This window comes from Mustelus asterias, chromosome 14 (genome assembly GCF_964213995.1).
Source record: "Mustelus asterias chromosome 14, sMusAst1.hap1.1, whole genome shotgun sequence".
Lineage (NCBI taxonomy): Eukaryota > Metazoa > Chordata > Chondrichthyes > Carcharhiniformes > Triakidae > Mustelus > Mustelus asterias.
The window spans coordinates 1110275-1129828 of NC_135814.1; the positions used below are offsets into that span (position 1 = coordinate 1110275).

Below are 19554 nucleotides of genomic sequence, written 5' to 3' on the forward strand. Positions count from 1 at the left end.
CCTATGCATCTCGGGACACTAAGGGGCAATTTAGAATGGCCAATCAACCTCGCCCGCACATCTTTGGACTGTGGGAGGAAACCGGAGCACCCGGAGGAAACCCACGCAGACACAGCGAGAATGTGCAAACTCCACACAGACAGTGACCCGAGCCAGGATTCGAACCCAGGTCCCTGGAGCTGTGAAGCAGCAGTGCTAACCACTGTGCTACCGTGCCGCCCTCTATTCGCTGCCTATTGATGTATCTGTCAAGAGGCCTCTTAAACGTTGCTATTGTATCTGTTTCTCCCACCCCCGTTGGTAGCGCATTCCAGGCACTTACCACCCTCTGTGTAAAAAAACTTGCCTCTCACACTCCTTAAAACTTTCCCCCTTTTACCTTAAACCTGTGCCCCCTCGTAATTGACATTTCTACCCTGGGAAAAGACTCCGACTATCCACTCTGTCCATGCATCTCATAATCTTGTAGACTTCTATCAGGTCGCCCCTCAACCTCCGTCGCTCCAGGGAGAACAAACCAAGTTTCTCCAACCTCTCCTCATAGCTAATGCCCTCCATACCAGGCAACATCCTGGTAAATCTTTTCTGCACCCTCTCCAAAGCCTCCACATCCTTCTGGTAGTGTGGCGACCAGAATTGAACACTATATTCCAAGTGTGGCCTAACTAAGGTTCTATAAAGCTGCAACATGACTTGCCAAATTTTTAAACTCAGTATCCCTGCCGATAAAATCAGGCCTTCATGACCACCTTATCCACTTGTGTTGCCACTTTCAGGGAACGTACGCCTAGATCCCTCTGTATATTGATGCATTCGAGGGTTCTGCCATTTACTGTATTTCCATCCTGCATTAGACCTTTCAAAATGCATCAGTTTGCTTTTGACCAGATTAAATTCCATCTGCCATTTCTCCGCCCAAGTCTCCAGCCTGTCTACATCCTGCTGTATTCTCTGGCAATTCTCCTCACTATCCACAGCACCCCCAATCTTTGTGTCATCTGCAAACTTACTAATCAGACCACCTACATTCTCCTGTAAATCATTTATATCGATTACAAACAACAGGGATTCCAGCACTGATTCTGCGGAACACCACTGGTCACAGATCTCCAGACAAAAAAACACGCTTCCACCATCACTCCCTGCCATCAATGACCGAGCCACTTCTGTATCCATCTCAACAGCTCACTGTGGATCCCGTGTAACTTCACCTTCTGTATCAGCCTACCATGAGGGACCTTGTCAAAGGCCTTGCTAAAGTCCGTGTAGACAACATCCACTGCCCTAACCTCAATCATCTTTATCACTTCCTCAAAAAACTCAATCGAGTTTGTGAGACACGACTTTCCCTGCACAAAGCCATGCTGCCTATCGGTTATAAGTCCATTTTTAACTAGCAGGGCTTGTTTCATGGGTTGGTTCCACTCTGACAAGCTGGGTATCATGGGTACATGGCACAGATTGTGGTAAAATCCAGGTTGTTGGAAATGTAAAGAAAATTAAGGAATCCTTTTGGGCCCATCATTGAAGCACCCAAATCTTCTTCAAGACTCAGTGGGATGAAGGGTTTGAGGAGGAGTTGGAAATGTACACAATCTGAAAGAAATGGGGGACAGCCCATTATGTGAGGAGGTCCAGAGCTCAGTTACCCCATCGTGAAGTTAGAGGAGATTCCAGAGATGAGGCAATTATTACATCTAAACATGCAATCTTTAATCAATTTCAGTGGTCCTCTTACCTCATGACCAAAAATCAATTCAAATGGACTGAATTTCGTTGATTCATAAAGTGCATCCCTAATTGCAAAAAGTATAATGGAATTCCTTGATCCCAATCCTCTGGATAATAGAACATAGAAAAGCTACAGCACAAACAGGCCCTTCGGCCCACAAGTTGCGCCGAACATGTCCCTACCTACTAGGCTTACCTATAACCCTCTATCTTACTAACTTCCATGAACTTATCCAAAAGTCTCTTAAAAGACCCTATCGAATCCGCCTCCACCACCACTATAATAATCTTGACAATAAGCCGTCAACATTGTCTTCAAAGTTTGATGCCACTGCTCTAACGCTCTGCTTTTCTGGATAGTACGCAGGTGATTAAAATTGCTTTACTCCGAAGCTATCCATAACTTCTCTGAATAACTGTGGCATAAAATTTGACCCTTGATCTGATTGGATTTCTGTGGATAATCCATATCTGGTAAAAGATTTAAGTAACTCCTCTGCAATCCTTTTCGCTGTAATATTGCGTAATGGAATGGCCTTTGGAAATCTAGTAGACACATCCATTCTGGTCAATAAATACTGATTCCCATTTTAGGGAGGGGTCCCACACAATTAAGACCCTTGTAAAGGGTTCATCAAATGCTGGAATGTGTGTTAAGGTTGCTGGTTTTATCACTGCTTCAGGTTTCCCTATTATGAGATGCGTGGGTTTGAGGGATTAGCTGGTAAAATATGTAGGGATATGGGGGTAGGGCCTGGGTGGGATTGTGGTTGGAGCAGACTCGATGGGCCGAATGGCCTCTTTCTGTGCTGTAGGGTTCTATGATTCTATGATATTTCTTAGTTCTACCCATATTAAAGAATATGGGTTAAAGAGAATCCTAAGGCGTTCTATAGGTATGTCAAGAACAGAAGGTTGGTTAGGGCAAGTTTAGGGCCAGTTATAGATGGCAGAGGGAAGTTATGTGTGGAACCGGAGGAGATTGGTGAAGCATTGAACCAATATTTCTCTTCGGTGTTCACGCAAGGGGACATGAATATAGCTGAGGAGGACACTGGGTTGCAAGGGAGTAGAATAGACAGTATTACAGTTGATAAGGAGGATGTGCAGGATATTCTGGAGGGTCTGAAAATAGATAAATCCCCTGGTCCGGATGGGATTTATCCAAGGATTCTCTGGGAGGCAAGAGAAGTGATTGCAGAGCCTCTGGCTCTGATCTTCAGGTCGTCGTTGGCCTCTGGTATAGTACCAGAAGATTGGAGGTTAGCGAATGTTGTCCCATTGTTTAAGAAGGGGAACAGAGACTTCCCCGGGAATTATAGACCGGTGAGTCTCACCTCTGTTGTCGGCAAGATGTTGGAAAAAATTATAAGGGATAGGATTTATAGTTATTTGGAGAGTAATGAATTGATAGGTGATAGTCAGCATGGTTTTGTGGCAGGTAGGTCGTGCCTTACTAACCTTATTGAGTTTTTTGAGAAAGTGACCAAGGAGGTGGATGGGGGCAAGGCAGTGGACGTGGTATATATGGATTTTAGTAAGGCGTTTGATAAGGTTCACCATGGTAGGCTTCTGCAGAAAATGCAGATGTATGGGATTGGGGGTGATCTAGGAAATTGGATCAGGAATTGGCTAGCGGATAGGAAACAGAGGGTGGTGGTTGATAGTAAATATTCATCATGGAGTGCGGTTACAAGTGGTGTACCTCAGGGATCTGTTTTGGGGCCACTGCTGTTTGTAATATTTATTAATGATCTGGATGAGGGTATAGTTGGGTGGATTAGCAAATTTGCTGATGACACCAAAGTCGGTGGTGTGGTAGACAGTGAGGAAGGGTGTCGTAGTTTGCAGGAAGACTTAGACAGGTTGCAAAGTTGGGCCGAGAGGTGGCGGATGGAGTTTAATGCGGAGAAGTGTGAGGTAATTCACTTTGGTAGGAATAACAGATGTGTTGAGTATAGGGCTAACGGGAGGACTTTGAATAGTGTGGAGGAGCAGAGGGATCTAGGTGTATGTGTGCATAGATCCCTGAAAGTTGGGAATCAAGTAGATAAGGTTGTTAAGAAGGCATATGGTGTCTTGGCGTTTATTGGTAGGGGGATTGAATTTAGGAGTCGTAGCGTTATGTTGCAACTGTACACAACTCTGGTGCGGCCGCACTTGGAGTACTGTGTGCAGTTCTGGTCCCCACATTACAGGAAGGATGTGGAGGCTTTGGAGAGGGTGCAGAGGAGGTTTACCAGGATGTTGCCTGGTATGGAGGGGAGATCCTATGAGGAGAGGCTGAGGGATTTGGGATTGTTTTCGCTGGAAAGGCGGCGGCTAAGAGGGGATCTTATTGAAACATATAAGATGATTAGAGGTTTAGATAGGGTGGATAGTGATAGCCTTTTTCCTCTGATGGAGAAATCCAGCACGAGGGGGCATGGCTTTAAATTGAGGGGGGGTAGTTATAGAACCGATGTCAGGGGTAGGTTCTTTACCCAGAGGGTGGTGAGGGATTGGAATGCCCTGCCAGCATCAGTAGTAAATGCGCCTAGTTTGGGGGCGTTTAAGAGATCCGTAGATAGGTTCATGGACGAAAAGAAATTGGTTTAGGTTGGAGGGTCACAGTTTTTTTTTAACTGGTCGGTGCAACATCGTGGGCCGAAGGGCCTGTTCTGCGCTGTAATGTTCTATGTTCTCCCCATGTCTGCGTGGGTTTCCTCCGGGTGCTCCAGTTCCTCACACAGTCTGAAAGATGTGCTGGTTAGGTGCATTGGCCGTGCTAAATTCTCCCTCAGTGTATCCGAGCAGGTGCCGGAATGTAGTAATTAGAGCATTTTCTCAGTAACTTCATTGCAGTGTTAATGTAAGCCTACTTGTGACAAATAAATAAACTTTATACTTTAAACTAATGCCAAAATCAAAAATCGTTGGGGTCCAGTCTAACTTCATAACATACCTTGGGTTTTCTGAACTCGTCTTGAGGGTTCTTAGCATCACAGTGCAGGAGGAGGCCATTCGTCCCATTGAGCCTGCACCACCAACAATCCCACCCAGGCCCTACCCCCATAACCCCACCCTGCTAATCCCCTGATACTAAAGGGAAACTTAGCATAACCAATCCACCTAACCACTTGTAAAATTAAAAACTATAATTCCTTGTTTTGCTCAGGCTTATTGAACTCAAAGACACTGGGTGGTGAATATTGTTTCCTTTTCAGTGTAGCATTCGATTGGTTTAAATAGGGAATAATGGCTCTTTCAGTGGCTAAGGTATCCCTGGGTGTGGAGGAATTCACTTGAGGTGATTTACAAAAGGTGGTTAAAGCAAAGCTTTTGGAATTGGCAAATAAGCTGCAGTTGACATTACCTGAAGGATACTGAACATCTGCAAAGGGATATAGATAGTCTACGTGAGTGGGCGAGGGTCTGGCAGATGGAGTACAATGTTGGTAAATGTGAGGTCATCCATTTTGGTAGGAATAACAGCAAAATGGACTATTATTTAAATGGTAAAAAATTACAGCATGCTGCTGTGCAGAGGGACCTGGTGTCCTTGTGCAAGAATCACAAACAATGACGAGACAGAGTACAGGAATGAGATAGAGAATCTGGTAAACTGGTGCAGCAACAATAATCTCTCCCTCAATGTCAACAAAACGAAGGAGATTGTCATCGACTTCAGGGAGTGTAAAGGAGAACATGCCCCTGTCTATATCAACGGGGTGAAGTAGAAAGGATCGAGAGCTTCAGGTTTTTAGGTGTCCAGATCACCAACCTGTCCTGGTCCCCCCATGCCGACACTACAGTTAAGAAAGCCCCACCAATGCCTCTACTTTCTCAGAAGACGAAGGAAATTTGGCATGTCAGCTACAACTCTCAACAACTTTCACAGATGCACCATAGAAAGCATTCTTTCTGGTTGTATCACAGCTTGGTATGGGGCTCCTGCTCTGCCCAAGACCGCAAGGAACTACAAAATGTCGTGAATGTAGCCCAATCCATCACGCAAACCAGCCTCCCATCCATTGACTCTGTCTAAACTTCCCACTGCCTCGGCAAAGCAGCCAGCATAATTAAGGACCCCATGCACCCCGGATATTCTCTCTTCCACTTCTTCCGTCAGGAAAAAGATACAAAAGTCTGAGGTCACATACCAGCTTCTTCCCTGCTGCTGTCAGACTTTTGAATGGACTTACCTTGCATTAAGTTGATCTTTCTCTACACCCTAGCTGTGATGTAACACTACATTCTGCACTCTCTCGTTTCCTTCTCTATGAATGGTATGCTTTGTCTGCATAGCACGCAAGAAACAATATATTTCACTATGTTAATACATGTGACAATAATAAATCAAATCAAAAGTTAGTTTGCAGGTGCAGCAGGTAATTAAGAAGGCAAATGGAATTTTGTCCTTCATTGCTAGAGGGATGGAGTTTAAAAACAGCGAGGTTATGTTGCAGCTGTATAAGGTGCTGGTGAGGCCACACCTGGAGTACTGTGTACAGTTTTGGTCTCCTTACTTGAGAAAGGATTTACTGGCACTGGAGGAGGTGCAGAAGAGATTCACTAGATTGATTCTGGAGTTGAGAGTACTTGGAGTACTGTGTGCAGTTCTGGTCCCCACATTACAGGAAGGATGTGGAGGCTTTGGAGAGGGTGCAGAGGAGGTTTACCAGGATGTTGCCTGGTATGGAGGGGAGATCCTATGAGGAGAGGCTGAGGGATTTGGGATTGTTTTCGCTGGAAAGGCGGCGGCTAAGAGGGGATCTTATTGAAACATATAAGATGATTAGAGGTTTAGATAGGGTGGATAGTGATAGCCTTTTTCCTCTGATGGAGAAATCCAGCACGAGGGGGCATGGCTTTAAATTGAGGGGGGGTAGTTATAGAACCGATGTCAGGGGTAGGTTCTTTACCCAGAGGGTGGTGAGGGATTGGAATGCCCTGCCAGCATCAGTAGTAAATGCACCTAGTTTGGGGGCGTTTAAGAGATCCGTAGATAGGTTCATGGACGAAAAGAAATTGGTTTAGGTTGGAGGGTCACAGTTTTTTTTTAACTGGTCGGTGCAACATCGTGGGCCGAAGGGCCTGTTCTGCGCTGTAATGTTCTATGTTCTATATAGACCCTCGGATATATCCCCTCTCAGTACGGCCGTGATGTTTCCCTAATCAACAGTGCAACTTCCCCTCCTCTCTTACCTCCTGTTCTATCTTTCCTATAGCACCTGTACCCTGGAACATTGAGCTGCCACTCCTGTCCCTCCCTTAGCCAAGTTTCAGTGATTGCTATAATATCCCAGTCTCATGTACTCATCTATGCCCTGAGTTCATCTGCCTTGCCCGTCAGGCCTCTTGCATTGAAATAAATGCAGTTTAATCTGGACTTCCCTTGCTCTCTGTCTTGCTTTTGCCTGATCTGTCTGGTACTAGGATTACTGACACTGCCTTTACTACTTAATGTGTTCTCTTTAACTTCTGTGATGCCCTCAATCTTCTCTTCTGTCTCCCGACTGCTTTGGATCCCACCCCCCTGCCAAACTAGTTTAAACCCTCCCGGGTGGCTCTCGCAAATCTCCCCGCCAGGATGTTAGTCCCCCTCCAGTTCAGGTGTAACCCATCCCTCTTGAACAAGTCACCCCTTTCCCAGAAGAAATCCCAATGATCCAAAAATCTAAATCCCTGCCCCCTGCACCAGCTCTCAAGCCACGCATCCATCTGCCTAATCCTCCTATTCCGACTCCCACTAGCATGTGGCACCGGTAGTAATCCTGAAATTACTACCTTTGAGGTCCTGCACTTTAGCCTTCTGCCTAACTCTCTATATTCACACGTCAGGACTTTATCCCTTTTCCTATCTATGTCGTTGGTACCAATATGTACAACGACCTCTGGCTGCTCACCCTCCCCCTTAAGAGTGTCCTGCAACCGCTCAGAGACGTCCTTGACCCTGGCACCAGGGAGGCAACACACCATCCTGGAGTCTCGATTGCGGTCACAGAAACGCCTGTCTGTGCCTCTAACTAGCGAGTCCCCTATTACTACTGCTCGCTTGATCTTTGCCTGACCCTGTCCCACAGCAGAACCAGGTGTGGTGCAACAGGCCTGGATGCTGCTGGTATTTTCCCCTGAGAAGCTATCCCCCCTCAACAGTATCCAAAATGGTACACCTGTTGAAAGGGGAATAGACACAGGAGACTCCTGCACCACCTGCCTGCCTCTCCTGGCGGTCACCCATCTACCTGTCTGAACCTGTGGTGTGACAACCTCCCTGTAACTAGTGTCTATCACACACTCTGCCTCCTGTATGCTCCGCAGTGCATCCTCCTGCCGCTCCAACCGAACAATGCGGTCTGTGAGGAGCTGCAGATGGACACTTCTTGCAGACAAAGTTGTCAGGGAGACTAGATTGCTCCATGATTTCCCACATCTGGCAGGAGGAGCATACCAGTGCCCTAACTGCCATACTGCCCTGATACAGGTAAAAGGATAAAAGTATCTCAACTCACCTGCCAGTGGAAACAACCTCCCTGCTTCTATCTTATCTATTCCCTTCATAGTTCTGTATGTTTCTGTAAGATCTCCCCTCATTCTTCTGAATTCCAATGAGTATAGCCCCAGTCTACTCAGTCTCTACTCATAAGCCAACCCTCTCAACTCCAGAATCAATCTAGTGAATCTCTTCTGCACCCCCTCCAGTGCCAGTAAATCCTTTCTCAAGTAAGGAGACCAAAACTGTACACAGTACTCCAGGTGTGGCCTCACCAGCACCTTATACAGCTGCAACATAACCTCGCTGTTTTTAAACTCCATCCCTCTAGCAATGAAGGACAAAATTCCATTTGCCTTCTTAATTACCTGCTGCACCTGCAAACTAACTTTTGATTTGATTTATTATTGTCACATGTATTAACATAGTGAAATATATTGTTTCTTGCGTGCTATGCAGACAAAGCATACCATTCATAGAGAAGGAAACGAGAGAGTGCAGAATGTAGTGTTACATCACAGCTAGGGTGTAGAGAAAGATCAACTTAATGCAAGGTAAGTCCATTCAAAAGTCTGACAGCAGCAGGGAAGAAGCTGGTATGTGACCTCAGACTTTTGTATCTTTTTCCTGACGGAAGAAGTGGAAGAGAGAATATCCGGGGTGCATGGGGTCCTTAATTATGCTGGCTGCTTTGCCGAGGCAGTGGGAAGTTTAGACAGAGTCAATGGATGGGAGGCTGGTTTGCGTGATGGATTGGGCTACATTCACGACATTTTGTAGTTCCTTGCGGTCTTGGGCAGAGCAGGAGCCATACCAAGCTGTGATACAACCAGAGAGAATGCTTTCTATGGTGCATCTGTGAAAGTTGTTGAAAGTTGTAGCTGACATGCCAAATTTCCTTCGTCTTCTGAGAAAGTAGAGGCATTGGTGGGGCTTTCTTAACTGTAGTGTCGGCATGGGGGGACCAGGACAGGTTGGTGATCTGGACACCTAAAAACCTGAAGCTCTCGATCCTTTCTACTTCACCCCATTGATGTAGACAGGGGCATGTTCTCCTTTACACTCCCTGAAGTCGATGACAATCTCCTTCGTTTTGTTGACATTGAGGGAGAGATTATTGTTGCTGCACCAGTTTACCAGATTCTCTATCTCATTCCTGTACTCTGTCTCGTCATTGTTTGTGATTCTTGCACAAGGACACCAGGTCCCTCTGCACAGCAGCATGCTGTAATTTTTTACCATTTAAATAATAGTCCATTTTGCTGTTATTCCTACCAAAATGGATGACCTCACATTTACCAACATTGTACTCCATCTGCCAGACCCTCGCCCACTCACGTAGACTATCTATATCCCTTTGCAGATGTTCAGTATCCTTCAGGTAATGTCAACTGCAGCTTATTTGCCAATTCCAAAAGCTTTGCTTTAACCACCTTTTGTAAATCACCTCAAGTGAATTCCTCCACACCCAGGGATACCTTAGCCACTGAAAGAGCCATTATTCCCTATTTAAACCAATCGAATGCTACACTGAAAAGGAAACAATATTCACCACCCAGTGTCTTTGAGTTCAATAAGCCTGAGCAAAACAAGGAATTATAGTTTTTAATTTTACAAGTGGTTAGGTGGATTGGTTATGCTAAGTTTCCCTTTAGTATCAGGGGATTAGCAGGGTGGGGTTATGGGGGTAGGGCCTGGGTGGGATTGTTGGTGGTGCAGGCTCAATGGGACGAATGGCCTCCTCCTGCACTGTGATGCTAAGAACCCTCAAGACGAGTTCAGAAAACCCAAGGTATGTTATGAAGTTAGACTGGACCCCAACGATTTTTGATTTTGGCATTAGTTTAAAGTATAAAGTTTATTTATTTGTCACAAGTAGGCTTACATTAACACTGCAATGAAGTTACTGAGAAAATGCTCTAATTACTACATTCCGGCACCTGCTCGGATACACTGAGGGAGAATTTAGCACGGCCAATGCACCTAACCAGCACATCTTTCAGACTGTGTGAGGAACTGGAGCACCCGGAGGAAACCCACGCAGACATGGGGAGAACGTGCAGACTCCGCACAGACAGTGGCCCGAGGCTGGGAATGGAACCCGGGTCCCTGGCGCTGTGAGGGAGCAGTGCCAACCCCTGCCACCGTGCCACTCATTAGTGTGAACATAAGGTGTTTCACTTCAGGTTGAATTTATTGACCCATTAGGAAGCTTTTCTCAAAACAAAAGAGAAAATGCTGGAAAATCTCAGCAGGTCTGGCAGCATCTGTAAGGAGAGAAAAGAGCTGACATGTCCAGGGTGCTTTGACAAAGGGTCATCTAGACTTGAAACATCAGCTCATTTCTCTCCTTACAGATGCTGCCAGACCTGCTGAGATTTTCCAGCATTTTCTCTTTTGGTTTCAGATTCCAGCATCCGCAGTAATTTGCTTTTATCCAGTGTTTTTTTCTCAAAACAAACTTTATTTAACAATGCAATTTAATTGTAATGAATGAATGAATGAGCTTAACTTTTACCAAATGAAGTACTTAAACATGACACAATACAATTCTTAACTGCTATCCTATCTCTATTAGTTCCAATTTAAGCAATAGTCCTCAAAGACTGAAACTCCTCTTCAAAATCAGTTAGCAAATGACACACAGGCTCACGTGGTGGTATGCAGGCTGCCTTTTCCAGCAGGTCCCAAAGAGCAGACTCCAAAAAGAGAGGAAGCGAGAGAAAGAAACACCTTGCTTCTTTCAGACCCAAGCAGAATATGCCTGCTTGTCTCTGAGAGCTTAGCCTTGCCCATTCACATGACTGTCACTTGTCAATCAACCTAATTAAACCCTACTCTGAAACCCCAGGGAGAAAAACAAAAATGAACAACAAAATACATGAGTTCAGATTAAAACAAGCATCCCATTATCTAGAACCAACTGTTCTTCATTCACAGTATATGTGCTGTCTGGAGTAGATGAAGCGACACCGTAAACAGCTGAATTTCAAACATGCTCTTCAGAAGAAACATGATTTAACTACATTTCTTAAAGGCACCGTATCAGGCAACATCCTGGTCAATCTCCTCTGCATGTTGGTCAGAAAAGTAAAAGATCATTGGGATCCAATGGGAAAAATGGCAAACTGGATCCAAAATTGTTTCAGTAGCGGGGGGGGGGGGGTCAACAAGTACTTGTGATCAGAAGACAGTTGGGATCATCTTGGTTTCACAAGATTACTGGGCCTGGTAGATCCAGATGTGGCCCAGCCAGCTGTGCTGATGAACAGCCATGTCATGTTTCACTAGGTAGGATCATGGTAAAGTTTCGGGTATGAACAGAGACTGGTGTGAGTCTGACCTGATGAGGGGACGGGAGGTGAGGACTTTCCAATGTCTCTGACCCGCAGTGCCCTGTTTCTGTTTCAGTATTACGGGTTTATGCTGTATCGCACTCTGCTCCCACAAAGCATGGAGAAACCTCTTCCCTTGGTGTCACCGAATGGAGTGCATGATCGAGGGTACGTCCTGGTGAATGGGGTGAGTGAGCAATGATTGGTTGTCAGCTTTAACCCTTGAGGCTACTTAGCCAGCAGCAGAGACAGAGAGTGTGATGTTTGCTGTCTGTGTTGTAGGTGCATCAGGGTGTGTTGGAACGGGACAGTATTCTCGCCTTAAACATCACCGGCAACAAGGGCGACCTGCTGGACATTGTGGTCGAGAACATGGGACGCATCAACTTTGGAAGCTGCCTCCTGGACCTGAAGGTAAAGGTGTGGTTCACTGGGGCATCGGGCCGAGGCAGTGAAAGGTGTGGTTCACTGGAGCATCGGGCCGAGGCAGTGAAAGGTGTGGTTCACTGGGGCATCGGGCCGAGGCAGTGAAAGGTGTGGTTCACTGGAACATTAGGTAGAGACAGTGAGATCCATACACGACCCTGAGCGACTGTTTGGGTCTCTAAGATGCCTCGTGGGATGGGCGAAGGAGGGCGGGGAGGGTGGGGATGGTTTGGGGACAGTACTTGGTGTTCAGTGAACGATAGCCAGGAAAAATTACAGCACAGAAGTAGGCCATTCAGCCCATCTTGTCCATGCCAGCCCATGGACACCCAGGTGCCCTTTCTAATCCCACCTTCCTGCACCTGGCCCATAGCCCTGTAGCTTACAGCACTGAAGGTGCAGATCCAGGTACTTTTAAAAAACTTTAGGGTCTCTGCCTCCACCACCAACTTGGGAATTCCAGACACCCACCACCCTCTGCGTAAAAACCTCTTCCTCATGTCCCCTTTGCACTTTCTGCCACTTATCTTGAATCTATGTCCCCTCATTCTAGAATTTTCTACCAAGGGAAATAATTTTATCCTGTCCACTCTTTCTCTCCCTCTCATCATTTTGTACACCTCTATCGAGTAACCCCTCAGCCTAGTTTGTTCCAAGGAAAATAACCCCAACCTATCCAATCCCTCCTCATTGTTACACTTTTCTACCCCTGGCAACGTTCTTGTAAACGTTCTGGTAACATTTTTATGAAGGCCTGGGAGATTTTTCATTTCCATCTTCGGGCACAAATGATGACTGGAGTGTGAGTGTGTGAGAGAGAGTGTGAGTGTGAATGAGAGTGTGTGTGTATGAGAGAGTGTCTGTGTGTGAGAGAGTGTGAATGAGAGTGTGTGTGTATGAGAGAGTGTCTGTGTGTGAGAGTGTGAATGAGAGTGTGTGTGTATGAGAGAGTGTCTGTGTATGAGAGTGTGAGTGAGTCTGCGCGTGTGTGAGAGAGTGTCAGTGTGTATCTGTGACTGAGAGTGTGAATGATTTGATTTTTGTCACTTGTATTAGTGTACAGTGAAAAGTATTGTTTCAAGACAGACAGGGCATAACGATCATAGAGAAGGAAACGAGAGAATGCAGAATGTAGTGCTACAGTCATAGCTAGGGTGTAGTGAAAGATCAACTTAGTGCAAGGTAGGTCCATTCAAAAGTCTGACAGCAGCAGGGAAGAAGCTGTTCTTGAGTCGGTTGGTACGTGACCTCAGACTTTTGTATCTTTTTCCCGACGGGAGGTGGAAGAGAGAATGTCTGGGGTGCGTGGAGTCTTTGATTATGCTGGCTGTTTTGCAAGGCTCCGGGAAGTGTAGACAGAGTCAATGGATGGGAGGCTGGTTTGGGTGATGGACTAGGCTTCATTCCTGACCCATTGTAGTTTCTTGCGGTCTTGGGCAGAGCAGAGATGAGGGGTGTTGATTATGAGGAGAGACTGAGCAGATTGGGTTTGTATTCGTTGGAATTTAGAAGGCTGAGGGGGGATCTTATAGAGACCTATAAGATAATGAAGGGGCTGGATAGGGTAGAAATGGAGAGATTCTTTCCACTTAGAAAGGAAACTAGAACTAGAGGGCACAGCCTCAAAATAAAGGGGGGTCAGTTTAGGACAGAGTTGAGGAGGAACTTCTTCTCTCAGAGGGTGGTGAATCTCTGGAATTCTCTGCCCACTGAAGTGGTGGGGGCTACCTTGTTGAATATGTTTAAATCACGGATAGATGGATTCCTGATCGGTAAGGGAATTAGGGGTTATGGGGATCAGGCGGGTAAGTGGAACTGATCCATTTCAGATCAGCCATGATCTTATTGAATGGCGGGGCAGGCTCGAGGGGCTAGATGGCCTACTCCTGCTCCTATTTCTTATGTTCTTATGAAAGAGTGCAAAGGAGATTTACCAGGATGCTGCCTGGTTTGGAGGGTAGGTCTTATGAGGAAAGGTTGAGGGAACTTGGGCTTTTCTCTTTGGAGCGGAGGAGGTTGAGAGGAGACTTGATAGAGGTTTATAAGATGATGAGGGGGATAGATAGAGTGAACGTTCAAAGACTATTTCCTCGGGTGAATGGAGCGGTAACTAGGGGGCATAACTATAGGGTTCATGGTGGGAGATATAGGAAGGATGTCCGAGGTAGGTTTTTTACTCAGAGAGTGGTTGGGGTGTGGAATGGACTGCCTGCAGTGATAGTGGAGTCAGAAACTTTAGGAACATTTAAGAAGCAATTGGATAGGCACGTGAAGCACTTCGGGATGATAGGGAGGAAATAGCTTGATCTGGGTTTCAGACAAAGCTCGGCACAACATCGTGGGCCGAAGGGCCTGTTCTAGTGCTGTACTGTTCTATGTTCTAAGCCATGGTTTGGCCACAATTTGATTTGATTTATTATTGTCACATGTATTAATATACAGTGAAAAGTATTGTTTTTTGCGCGCTGTACAGACAAAACATACCGTTCATAGAGAACGAAACAGAGTGCAGAATGTAGTGTTACAGTCATAGCTAGGGTGTAGAGAAAGATCAACTTAGTGCAAGGCAGGGCCATTCAAAAGTCTGACAGCAGCAGGGAAGAAGCTGTTCTTGAGTCGGTTGGTGCGTGACCTCAGACTTTTGTATCTTTTTCCTGAAGAAAGAAGGTGGAAGAGAGAATGTCCGGGGTGCGTGGGATCCTTAATTATGTTGGCTGCTTTGCCAAGGCATCGAGAAGTCTTAGAAATCTTAGAAACCCTACAGCACAGAGAGGCCATTCGGCCCATCGAGTCTGCACCGACCACAAACCCACCCAGGCCCTATCCCCATATCCCTACATATTTACCCATTAATCCCTCTAACCTACGCATCCCAGGACACTCAGGGCAATTTTAGCATGGCCAATCAACCTAACCCGCACATCTTTGGACTGCGGGAGGAAACCGGAGCACCCGGAGGAAACCCACGCAGACACGAAGAGAATGTGCAAACTCCACACAGACAGTGACCCAAGCCAGGAATCGAACCCAGGTCCCTGGAACGGTGAAGCAGCAGTGCTAACCACTGTGCTACCGTGCCGCCCCAGACAGTCAATGGATGGGAGGCTGGTTTGCGTGATGGATTGGGCTACATTCACAACTTTTTGTAGTTTCTTGCAATCTTGGGCAGAGCAGGAGCCATACCAAGCTGTGATACAACCAGAAAGAATGCTTTCTATGGTGCATCTGTAAAGGTTGGAGAGAGTCGTAGCTGACATGCCAAATTTCCTTCGTCTTCTGAGAAAGTAGAGGTGTTGGTGGGGCTTTCGTAATTATAGTGTCGGCATGGGGGGACCAGGACAGATTGTTGGTGATCTGGACACCTAAAAACTTGAAGCTCTCGACCCTTTCTACTTCCTCCCTGTTGATGTAGACAGGGGCATGTTCTCCTTTACGCTTCCTGAAGTCGATGACAATCTTCTTTGTTTTGTTGACATTGATGGAGAGATTATTGTTGTCGCACCAGTTCACCATTCCTGTTCTCTGTCTCGTCATTGTTTGAGATCCGACCCACTACAGTGGTGTCGTCAGTAAACTTGAAAATCGAGTTGGAGGGGAATGTGGCCGCACAGTCATAGGTGTATAAGGAGTATAGCAGCGGGCTGAGAACACAGAGTTTGGAGATGAGATTTGTAAGAATTGTGTGTGTGTGTGTGAGTGTGAGTGTGAGTGTGGCTCAGTACCTCACTGGGTGACAGAGGATGACTCTGTGCAGACTGGGCTCCTCCTGCTCCTGTATCTGGGGCCAGGAGCAGGGCAAACAGGGCATTATCGCATCGAGTCTCTCTCGGACCTCTCAGGGACAAAGGAGGGGAATTATGCTTAGAACCCAAGGAAATAGGGGAGATCCTAAATGAATACTTTGCATCGGTATTCACGAAGGAGAGGGGCGTGTTAACCGTGAGTGTCTCGGAGGGAGGTGTTGACCCGTTACAGAAAATCTCCATTACAAGAGAGGAAGTGTTAGGTTTTTTAGGGAACATTAAAACTGACAAAAGCCCCAGGGCCTGATGGCATCTATCCTCAACTGCTCAGGGAGACGAGGGATGAAATTGCTGGGCCTCTGACGGAAATCTTTGTTGCTTCTTTGGACACGGGTGAGGTCCCTGAGGATTGGAGGATAGCGAATGTGGTCCCGTTGTTTAAGAAGGGTAGCAGGGATAACCCAGGAAATTATAGGCCGGTGAGCTTGACGTCCGTGGTAGGGAAGTTGTTGGAGAGGATTCTTAGAGACAGGATGTATGTGCATTTAGAACGGAACAATCTCATTGGTGACAGACAGCATGGTTTTGTAAGAGGGAGGTCGTGCCTTACAAATTTGGTGGAGTTTTTTGAGGAAGTGACAAAAACGGTTGATGAAGGAAGGGCCGTGGATGTCGTCTATATGGATTTCAGTAAGGCATTTGACAAAGTCCCACATGGCAGGTTGGTTAAGAAGGTTAAGGCTCATGGGATACAAGGAGAAGTGGCTAGATGGGTGGAGAACTGGCTTGGCCATAGGAGACAGAGGGTAGTGGTCGAAGGGTCTTTTTCCGGCTGGAGGTCTGTGACCAGTGGTGTTCCGCAGGGCTCTGTACTGGGACCTCTGCTATTTGTGATATATATAAATGATTTGGAAGAAGGTGTAACTGGTGTAATCGGCAAGTTTGCGGATGACACGAAGATGGCTGGACTTGTGGAAAGCGAAGAGCATTGTCGGGCAATACAGTAGGATATAGATAGGCTGGAAAATTGGGCGGAGAGGTGGCAGATGGAGTTTAATCCGGATAAATGCGAAGTGATGCATTTTGGAAGAAATAATGTAGGGAGGAGTTATACAATAAATGGCAGAGTCATCAGGAGTATAGAAACACAGAGGGACCTCGGTGTGCAAGTCCACAAATCCTTGAAAGTGGCAACACAGGTGGAGAAGGTGGTGAAGAAGGCATATGGTATGCTTGCCTTTATAGGACGGGGTATAGAGTATAAAAGCTGGAGTCTGATGATGCAGCTGTATAGAACGCTGGTTAGGCCACATTTGGAGTACTGCGTCCAGTTCTGGTCGCCGCACTACCAGAAGGACGTGGAGGCGTTAGAGAGAGTGCAGAGAAGGTTTACGAGGATGGTATGGAGGGTCTTAGCTATGAGGAGAGATTGGGTAAACTGGGGTTGTTCTCCCTGGAAAGACGGAGAATGAGGGGAGATCTAATAGAGGTGTACAAGATTATGAAGGGGATAGATAGGGTGAACGGTGGGAAGCTTTTTCCCAGATCAGAAGTGACGTTCACGAGGGGTCACGGGCTCAAGGTGAGAGGGGCGAAGTATAACTCAGATATTAGAGGGATGTTTTTTACACAGAGGGTGGTGGGGGCCTGGAATGCGCTGCCAAGTAGGGTGGTGGAGGCAGGCATGCTGACATCGTTTAAGACTTACCTGGATAGTCACATGAGCAGCCTGGGAATGGAGGGATACAAACGATTGGTCTAGTTGGACCAAGGAATGGCACAGGCTTGGAGGGCCGAAGGGCCTGTTTCTTGTGCTGTACTGTTCTTTGTTCTTTGTTGAGTCAATGGAACAGAGGATTGAATAGGACTGTCACTTTGCAAAGCCTCACTTTGAACTCATCGCCTCATTTTCTAAACAGGGCCTCATAAAAAACCTGTCACTTGTCTCCACTGAGCTCACCAACTGGTCCATGTTCACCTTGGCGATAGATGATGTCATTGGAAAAGGCTGGCCGCATTCTGTACCTAAGGAAGGAGTGAGATCAATGAGCGAGGGACCCACCTTCTACTATGGAACCTTCATGTCGCCAAAGGCTCAGGATACTTATATTTGGTTGCAAGGCTGGGCCAAGGTGAGTGTGTACCTGGATGTGTTTATGAGATGTTGGGGTGATTGCGGGAGGGGTGTGTAATATCTTGGAAAGAGTGGTGACCACCAAGTGGTGTAACACTATTTATTAACAGAATTAGCTATTTACAGAGAGTAAAATAGATACTACCGATCACTGACTCCAGGGCTTCAATATCCCGAAACATCCAGGGTTCCCTACTTCTACCATTGTGATTTGATTTATTATTGCCACATGTATGAGTATACAGTGATAAGTATTGTTTCTTGCGTGCTATGCAGACAAAGCATACCGTTCATAGAGAAGGAAAGGAGAGGGTGCAGAATGTAGTGTTACAGTCATAGGGTGTAGAGAAAGGTCAACTTAATGCAAGGTAGGTCCATTCGGCACAACATCGTGGGCCGAAGGGCCTGTTCTGTGCTGTACTGTTCTATGTTCAATTCAAAAGTCTGATGGCAGCAAGGAAGAAGCTGTTCTTGAGTCGGTTGGCACGTGACCTCAGACTTTTGTATCTTTTTCCCCCCCGAGGGAAGAAGGTGGAAGAGAGAATGTCCGGGGTGTGTGGGGTCCTTGATTATGCTGGCTGCTTTGCTGAGGCAGTGGGAAGTGTAGACGGAGTCAATGGATGGGAGGCTGGTTTGAGTGATGGATTGGGCTACATTCACGACCTTTTGTAGTTCCTTGCAGTCTTGGACAGAGCAGGAGCCATACCAAGCTGTGATACAACCAGAAAGAATGCTTTCTATGATGCATCTGTAAAGCGTTGCCCTTCACTCTAAAAGGAATGTGCTTATCCTGAACCCGGTAAACACACTTTTGAAAACCTCCCACTTACCAAACGTCCCTTTGCATATCAGGTAGACAGATTCCCCCAGTCAACTTTTGAAAGTTCCTAATACCATCAAAATTGGCCTTGCCCTAATTTAGAATTTTAACTTTTGGGCCAGACGTAGTGTTCTCCATTGCTATCTTTAAAATTATGGTCACTGGTCCCAAAGTGATCCCTCACTAACACTTCTGTCACCTGCCCTTCCTCATTTCCCAAGAGGAGGTCAAGTGTTTTGCCCCCTCTCTAGTCGGGTCATCCACAAATTGAATGAGAAATTCCTTCTGAATACACAACAAATTTCTCTCTATCTAAGCACCTAATGCTATGGCTGTCTCAGTCAATGTTGGGAAAGTTAAAGTCCCCTATGTGTGCAGAACTTGGCTATCAGTTTTTGCTCAGCGATTCTGCGTTGTCGTCTGTCTTGAAGGCTGCCTTGGAGAACGCTTACCCGAAGATCGGAGGCTGAAAGCCCGTGACTGCTGAAGTGTTCCCCGACTGGAATGGAACACTCCTACCTGGTGATTGTCATGCGGTGTCTGTTCATCCGTTGTCGTAGCGTCTGCATGATCTCGCCGATGTACCATGCCTCGGGACATCCTTTCCTGCAGCGTATCAGGTAGACAACGTTGGCCGAGTCACATCATGGATGCTCCAAAGTGAATCCATCCGCAGCTCCAGAGCCATCCAGTGGTCTAACAGGAGCTGCAGTTGGACACACTTCTTGCATGTGAAGGAGCCAGGGACACCGGAAGACCATAAGACATTGGAGCAGAATTAGGCCACTCGGCCCATCGATTCTGCTCCACCATTCATAGAAACCCTACAGTGCAGAAGGAGGCCATTCGGCCCATTGAATCTGCACCGATCACAATCCCACCCAGGCCCT

The 19554-nt window shown here is 46.5% G+C and overlaps 1 protein-coding gene across 1 annotated transcript in view; it reads left to right on the forward strand.

Annotated features, from left to right (window-relative positions):
• Positions 1-19554, forward strand: part of LOC144504025 (beta-galactosidase-like) — a 98760-nt gene that overhangs the window by 62513 nt on the left and 16693 nt on the right. The window contains exons 13-15 of the mRNA XM_078229178.1: positions 11618-11728; positions 11824-11955; positions 17630-17842. Of these exons, the coding sequence (XP_078085304.1) occupies positions 11618-11728; positions 11824-11955; positions 17630-17842 (456 nt within the window). The remainder of the gene's footprint in view (positions 1-11617; positions 11729-11823; positions 11956-17629; positions 17843-19554) is intronic.